Source organism: Rhinolophus hipposideros (assembly GCF_964194185.1).
Source record: "Rhinolophus hipposideros genome assembly, chromosome: 4".
NCBI classification, from domain to species: Eukaryota; Metazoa; Chordata; class Mammalia; order Chiroptera; family Rhinolophidae; genus Rhinolophus; species Rhinolophus hipposideros.
In genome coordinates this window covers 59,627,156-59,635,935 of record NC_138050.1, presented here as the reverse complement: position 1 = coordinate 59,635,935, position 8,780 = coordinate 59,627,156, and the positions used below count along the sequence as shown (strand labels likewise).

General features: G+C 38.7%; 1 protein-coding gene across 1 annotated transcript in view; it reads right to left on the bottom strand.

The window, feature by feature from the left end:
• Positions 1-1,546: 1,546 nt before the first annotated feature.
• SLC10A2 (solute carrier family 10 member 2) overlaps positions 1,547-8,780 on the bottom strand; it is a gene marked incomplete at its 5' end in the record, with an annotated part of 18,326 nt that continues 11,092 nt past the window's right edge. The window contains one exon of the mRNA XM_081046673.1: positions 1,547-3,742. Within this exon, the coding sequence (XP_080902799.1) occupies positions 3,678-3,742 (65 nt within the window). The 3' untranslated portion in view covers positions 1,547-3,677. The remainder of the gene's footprint in view (positions 3,743-8,780) is intronic.

Here is an 8,780-nt window from a genome sequence, read left to right as displayed (position 1 = left end):
TTGAGCATCTTTTCATATATTTATTTGCTATTACTAGGTACTTATTTGCTTTAGTAGCTATTCTTTGCTGAAGTTTGTTCAAATTATTTTGTTCATTTTTTAATTGAATTACTTACCTTCTTATTATTAGGTTGTAAGAGTCGTTATATATTCTAGACCAATTACTAGATTTTGATATTATCACGTTTTTAATATATTTTTAAAACCTAGGAGCTGCAGATTTAGCTCATTTAGTTTATGGAAAATGTCCTTCATATTTCCTAATTGGCAAAGCATGGGCCTCTGTCAAACCAATCAGCCAAATCAGACTTATCTCTGTCAGGAAAAAAAAAAATCTGACTTCATTTTTCAATTCTAACCAATGCATTAATATGAGTCCCTCTGTCAGTTCTCTCAAATCTGAATTCCAATTCCAAAATAGATAAGGTTCAGGCATTTGCCATATGTTTGTTATCCCTTGGATGAAAAAAAAGTATTCTCTTTCAGTGTTTCTAACCAGTGGTCTTTTGTTTGCTCTCACAGGATTACCCTCAAGTGTGATGCTTTTTGGGTAAATAGTTGGGGATGGAAGTGCTAGCTACCATGTTAATGGAAAAATATCTTCATTCCCACTCCACTTCATAGTATTTCTATATTCAAAGTACTCCAACACAGGTCAAAATACTCCATTTCTAAATTCTTAAATAAGTACGTATACAACTGAGAAAGATAAGAAGCCTTTCTCAGACACCAATATTCTGAATTGTTTCTTTAGTTGATGTTCAAAAGTTTTTCTACCCTGGGCCAATGAACCATAGTAAGACTACGGATGGTGAGAAGAAAGGTATTCCTTTTTAAAAAGGTGGGACCGTGCCATAAAGAAGAGGTAGGAAACGAGAACTCAGGGCAACTCAAGCATTTAAAACAGGGCAGTTTTGGGAAAGTAAACATATGGAAGTTGAAGAAATGGAAACTGTTCATGGCCCTTGGACAATTTCAGTATCCATACCGCAGTTTGAATACTCTTGTTCTAAACTAAAGTGGTTTTTGAAGTTAGGATAAAGGCTTGAGAGGTTGTCAGATGTCCAAAGGAAGATAAGTTGTTTCCTGCTGGAAGAGATAAGAGTTTCTTGAATGGAAAACAGAGTGATGTTTTTGAGTAGTAAAATGAGGTTTATAACCTGAATTTTTTCAAGTCTTGTTGATGAGAAATTTTAATGCACTGGTACGTATCTGAAGTCTTTCCCTGCCCCCATATATAGTGGTGGTAGTCTTATTTATAAGTACCCGTATGCTTTTATTATTATTTTTAAATCAGCTATTTAAATCAGCTATTTTAAAGAGTGTATGATCAATGTTCTCCTGGTATGGTTTTCTTGGGGACAACCTCAATCTGTTTTAGTGGAAGACCTTTAATTAGAGTATTGAATTAAGAGTTTCTTTCAGGAACTTTTCAAAGGACAACTTAATATTTGAGTAACTTCACCTTATTTATATCTCTAAAATTGAACAGTGAAGAAATCTTGACAGTTGTCACAAAGACTCAAAGAGACCAAACATTACAAAAATTATTTTCATTTATTCAAGACTTTCAAATAAAATATTCATTTAATATGATACTCACAGAGGCAATAAAATACATAATTTATTTGGCGTTTCAAAGTCATTTAAAAATAGAGAGCTGTCATTTTAAAAAGCTCCGCTATTTTTCTTCCCTCTAGCACATTAGGAGAAAAAAAAACACAACTCACAAGATACCACATCATGTAAGAAAGCCAAGTTCTGTCTCACTCACATATCTTGATCAACAGGGAGGAAAAACCTGCTTGCTGCAGCTGGCATCCAGTCCCTTGAATTTGGGTGTGCTGAAATTATGATATGAATTCATGGTGTGTCTTTAGTGCACCTGCCTGTTGTCTATTTGATGAGGAAACTGTGGGAAGTACTTCACAGATAGACTGAAAATCTTCCTTTTGCACTGTTGGAAGCGTATTCTCTGATGCTCCCTAATAAGAAAATCTGTACCACCTGTCACTTACTATTCTTTAATAAAAGTCCCCAGTCCCTTTTAATATATCTGTTTCATGATAGAAAAATATAGGAGCCTTATTTAATTGTAAATGTGAACCTTGTATAAAAAGGTATAAATATTACAACATTGAAAGGCAGAATCTCCCAGCCCTCCACTGAAAGTGAAGAGTGGTGTTCATATTCCTGTAACACTGAGGTGTACCAGCAGGATCTGAACTCACATCATCCAAAGGCAGAGGGCCCTTTGGAGTCAAAACAAGTGAAGGAGAGTCTCTGAGGCAGCAAAAATATCCAGTGGTTTAGGTAACTAAACCACTATGAACTGAGTTAAGATTGCATCTGCATCTTGCTGCAGAATGAGGGAAAGGAAATTAAATTAGACACTATAACTGAGAAGCCAACATTCAGTCAGTTATTTGTCTCTTGCCATAAAGCCCTACCATCACTGATCAAATCCCCTTTGCTTCCTCTTGTTACACATACTAACAGCATTCAAGGAACTTACTCAGCAATGCCCTTCCTGCTTCCAGCCCTGGGCATGTTCTCCTCTTTCTCAAGTAATGTTTAATACTCACCCATGGCTCCCCAACTTCATTCTTCTTATTGCTACTTACTTCGGCACATCTCCTGGATGCCAGTCATGCATTTCAAGTAGGCTTCTGTTATTTGTGCTTTTCCATTTATTTCCTACTATGTCCCATTGAAGTGAATTCACCCAGTAGAGCAGTGGTCTTTTTCCCGTACTTCTACTGACTTTGTGCCTCTTGTCACCTCCCCACTCCATGCTGTCTACTGTGGGGCTTTGTGTGACCCAAATGGCTGTCATATTAGCTGGTGTGGTCCTGACTCATGCAGGCAAACCTTGAAGAAGTCCCTCCCCAGGGCGTTAAGAGTGCTTTGCTAAATTCAAGCCATTTACTAAAATGTCTAGTGGGTGTCATTGGACTCCTGAGGCAGAGTGAACGATGTACAATATTACTGATAAGTTATGCGTATGATTCTAATTTGGTTATTATATTTAGTAACTCTTTTCTCTTAATTTTTTTTTTGGATTCTCACTTGGAGAAGGCTAATATTTTTAAATACAGGAAGTCAGATATTTGCCCATGTTACACTGCAAAGTTATATAAATAAGTTGCAACATTTTCAAAATAATAATATGGCAACAAAAGACATTCATTTCAATCTTTTTACAATCATAAATACTGGAAAAAATCTTGATCACTTTATAATAATAATTCATTGGATCTATTTTAACATACAAAAAGTCAGGTGCTCTTCTCTGGGTTATGAGATTCTGGGTAAGAATTCAGTTCAGGAGTTACGAGGTTCTCGGTGTTACGTATGTCAGGTTTAGTTTTAGGTCTGAGGATATTTTGGGGGGATATTTCAAAGACACAAAAATATTTATATACATATAATATTTGTCACATTAAAGATTTGGACCATCAGTCACTTGGTACCAAAACCAATAACATGGATTCAATTGGAATTTAAGTTTTCACTTTAACTTTTTCCTGCCAAATGTCCCATCGAAACAAACAATTAAATATTGTTACAGCTGAAGCTTGTTCTTTAGAATTCTTCTTTTTTCTCCACTTGGTGTCTACTTTTCCTGTGGTTGAAATCCTTCATTCACCTTATAGAGTGATTACTCGGAGACTGTTTCATTGTCTTTGATCTGGAAATTCCTCATTGTTTTTTCCATAACATTTCTTATATGCCACATAAACTAGAAAACAATACATGGGAGGTTAAGCACATTTTGTAACAATTAGCTGCAAACTTACTTTGGACAGTGATTATAAGCTATGGCTCAAAAAGCAGCCTGCACATTCTGTAGGCAGGAGACTACTTAGAACAATCACCATTCCTAATTGCATGAGCACTCCTGGTAAGAGGAATGACTGCACTTCAGGAAGACCTACCATACAGCTGTCCAGAATACTTGCTCCATGATTTCTGCAGCTGGTACTCGCCAACAGCCACAGCAGCAAGCATTTATTCTGTGCCTGTCCTCCAGTGAATGTGCTAGTCCTCAATAAATATGGTGCCTGTGAAGGGGCAATGTTTAATGGCCTTGGTCTAATGGCCTATGTGGGAGGACTTGAGCTGGAATAACACTCCATTTCTCCCAGCCTTCATTCATTCCTTCCCACCAGAAAGGGGGCCTGGTTGGTGATCAGCCTTCCTCTCTTCCATGGAGCTGCTAGTCTCTAGTAGCAGCCATTTCTCAGTATATTTTTGAGGTTAGCTCACCTGGACAGATGGCCCTGCAAGGGGAGACCTGCAGTTCATGTGTAGATATGTGAATTATGTGCACATGTGTGAGGCATTGGAAGGGAGCAGTATTAACAAGCCTGTTTGGTTGCAGTTTCGAGCTATATTTTCTTTTTATCTGTAATAAAAGTGCTTTTTTGTTATCTATATATTTGATTTTTTTCTTCTACCTCTTAATTCCAAAGTCCACAGGGAAAGAGAAGGTATTATTTACCCTCAAATTGCAATAACTCACACTTAAAATTGGTATAATAATGTTGACTACGTTATAGGGCAATTATAATCATTAAACGGCATAAAATAGTAAAGTGCCTACCATGGGAAAATAGTAAGTGCTCAGTAAATGTCAACTATCATTATGATACACAGCTGAGAGAACTAATCTCCTGCTTCCAAGATCTTACTAAGTCAACATCAATATCTCCTTGGATTGGTTCCTGCATTTTTTGAAGCCACTGAGCTATTGAATTGCACTTATGATTAATTAAAATATCCCAACACTTTTATTATAAACTATTTTCGGCTGGGATTACCTCAATTTATACTTAGACCACTGATTTTGTTTAATCAAACTGTTTATTCCTTTTCTTTCTCCCCTTCCTCCCTCCCTTCCTTCCTTCCTCCCTTCTTTCCTTCCTTTCTTCCTTTTTTCCTTCTTTCTTCCCTCCCCACTTTTTCTTGTTCCAAAAAATAGATTTTTAATCCTTTTACCAAAATATATTTCCAAGCATTGCATATATTTAGTAAAATTCCTTTCCTTGTTTTCAAAACCAATATATGGATTCAAGTGGAATTTAAATTTCACTGCTAAAACTGTGGGAAAGTATAAGATCAATACTAGTGGCCACTTTTCCATCATTCCTGTAGCTTATCTATTAACTCCCTTTGAGTTATTCAACTGGTAAAGGTATGCAATTGCTCTATCAACCAGTCTACTTTCTCTGGCTTGTCTACTGGACATCACTAGCTAATTATTTGGAAAAATCTCAAGGTGCACCAAATTGGGTATATCTGTATCATACAGGAAAACAAGGTAATTAGGCCATGAATGCCTGTCACCTGCATTAGTGATATATCAGTGGAAGGTTTCCAATGGTTTCAGAGAGTCCTATAATAGAAAGCAAAACTCTGCTTCGAGAATGACATTCAAGACAGTAATACAGAAAATGATTCGCACCCACAGGCAAGTTGAATACCTAATGGAGCTAAGTAAAAAAGGAAAACCAAACCCAAACAAAACTGTACCTTCACGCATCCTATAACTTAATATTCACATCATTTGCATCATTCACCTTCACTATACAGTCCCTGCTAAATGTCGTTAAGCTTAAAACAGCAGTTTATTTATTAAAAAAAAAAAAGAATTTAAAAACAGAGGTTAGAATTCCAGTTAAAATGGCAGAGTAGGTAAATGCTGTGTTTGTTTCCTCCAAAGACCACATCAAAATTACGCCTAAACTATAAAACAACCATCATGAGAAGCTTAAAGTTTAGTAAAGCAGAAGTCCTCTAACTAAGGATATACAGAAAAAGCCATGTCAAGACTGGTAGGAGGGGCAGAGATGCGGAATGGGCTGTTTCCATACCCACATGTGGTGCTTAAAAATTGGAAGGGGTATCTCAACTGCAGAGGAACCCTCGAGGAGTAAGGGCTCCCAGCCCCACACCAGGCTTCCCAGCCCAAGCTTCCAGTGCCATGGAGAGAAGTCCCCACAACTTCTATGTATGAAACCAGTGAAGATTATGGCTGAGTGAGATCGAGGGTGGATGGAATTCCGGTCATTCCTCTTACAGGGCATACATGGGTCTCACTGATGGACTCCCTCACTCTGAGCTCCAGTGCTGGGGCAGAAGCTTGAAAGGTGCTGGAGACATACAGGGAGGAACTGAATTTTCTGGCTTTAGAGTGAGAGCTGGAGAAGCAGCTTTCTCCCAGACAGAGGAGCTAGCAGCTAGCAGAAGCCATTGTTCCTTTGTTGGGCCCTTCCCCCACCCCGCCTGCACATGCAGGTGGGCACAGTTGCTGAGTCTGCAACAATCTGACTACCACACTGAGCCTACCCTGATGATTTCCTGATACCTCACCCCACCGAAATTGTGGGCCACCCAAGCTGCTTCCAGTGGCATTTCCATACAAACAGCCTGTCTTGGCTCATGCTGTAGATTTTTTAAAAAATCTCTCAAAGGTTTACAGACCCCAAACAAATATCTAGTCTCAGTGTGCCCTGTAGCACTTGCTAAGCAGCCCTAAGTCTGGAACTAGGTGCAGCCAGCCTCAGATTGCTGCTTAGCCTCTCCCAGGCACCTCCAAGCCTAGCACAGGTGACAACTGTCTGCAGAACACTTTGTAGCTTATACCAAAGCACCCTGGACAAGGAACAGGCAATTGCTGGTCTTGGCCTGCACCAGAGTCCCTCCCAAGAAGCTCCAGAACCAACAAACCTGGTGGCCAGCTTCAGAACACATCTAAGTACTGCCCAACTGTCTCCACAAATGACACACCAAAGGGCAGGCTCAGCAGGTACCAGAGCCCCATTAAAGCGAATCCTATTCCATAGGATCATCCCCTGAACAACAGCTCCTCCACTGTAGTCATGGCTAGTCCTCACAACTAATCAGACTGAGAGTCAATCCCTCCCATTGATATGCCAACAGTAATCGAGGTTCAACTACAACAGTAGGGTACATACGACCCACAGAAAGGACATACCTGGTGCAACCAACTCCAGGGAGACTATGCCACTGGGCCCAACAGGACACCTATGGGCTACTGGGCCCATAAGGACACTCTACCAAGACTGGGAGTAGGTCTACCTAATACATAGAAACAAACACAGGGGGGCAGCCAAAATGAGGAGACAAAGAAGCATGTTTCAAATAAAAGAACAGAACAAAGTTCCAGAGAAAGAACTAACCAAAGTGGAGACAAGCAATCTACCTGATGCAGAGTTCAAAACACTAGTTATAAAGGATGCTCAATGATCTCAGAGAGAACTTCAAAAAAGAGGTAGGAAAATAAAAATGTGTAGATAGAAAACATAGAAAAGAACCAGTCAGAAATAAAGAATACAATAACTGAAATGAAGAATACATTAGAGAGAATCAACAGTAGATTAGCAAAGCAGAGAATCGAATCAGCAATTTAGAAGATAAGGTTGCAGAACATTCAATCAGAACAGCAAAAAGAGAAAAGAATAAAAAAAAATGAGAATAATTTAAAGGGCTCTGGGACAACATCAAGTGTACTAACATTCACACCATGAGGGACCCAGAAGAAGAGAGAGAACAGGAATTAAAAACCTACTTGAAGAAATAATGATAGAAAACTTCCCTAACTTGGTGAAGGAAATAAACTTATAAGCCAAGGAAGTGCAGTCCCAAACAAAATGAACCCAAAGAGGCCTACACCAACACACATCTTAATTAAACTGCCAAAGGTTAAAGACAAAGAGAAAGTCTTAAAAGCAGCAAGAGGCAAGTTGTTAGTTACTTACAAGGGAGCTCCCATAACACTGTCATATGATTTCTGAATAGAAACTTTTCAGACCAGAAGGGATTGGCATGGAATATTCAGTGATGAAAAGAAAGCATCTACAACCAACATTACTTTACCCAACAAAGCTAGCATTTAGAATGGAAGGACATTCTAGATAAAAAGCTTCTAGACAAGAAAGAGCTAAAGGAGTTGATCCCCACTAAACCAGAATACAAGAAATGTTAGAGGGACATGAAGAAGAAGATGAAGGAGAACAAGGAGAAGAGGAGGAGGAGGTGGAAGAGGAGGAGGAGGAGGAGGAGGAGGAGGAGGAGGAGGAGGAGAGGAAGAGGAAGAGGAGGAGGAGGAGGAGGAGGAGGAGGAGGAGGAGGAGGAGGAAGAAGAAGAAGAAGAAGAAGAAGAAGAAGAAGAAGAAGAATAAGAAGAAGAGATTAAAAATATGAATAATAAGATGATAATAGCTACATACCTATCAACAATCACTTTAAATGTAAATGGATTAAATGCTCCAATCAAAAGACATAGAGTGACTGAATGGATAAGAAAACAAAACCCTTACATATGCTGCATACAAGAGACTCACTTCAGATGGAAAGACATACACAGGCTAAAAGTAAAGAGATGGAAAAAGATATTCATGAAAATGGAAATGAAAAATGAAAAACTTGAGTAGCAATACTTATACCAGACAAAATAGACTTTAAAACAAAGGCTGTAACAAGAGACAAAGAAGGACTCACTAATTCCGCTTCTGGGTATTTATCCACAGAAACCCAGAAACACTAATTCAAAAAGACATATGCATCTAGAAGCTGATTGCAGCATTATTTACGATAGCCACGATATGAAAGCAACTTTAGTGTCCATCAATAGATCAATGGATAAAGAAGTGGCACATATATACAATGTTATTCAGGCATAAAAAAAGAATGAAATGTTGCCATCTCCAACAAGAATGGACCTAGACGGTATTGTGGTGAGTGGAGTAAGTCAG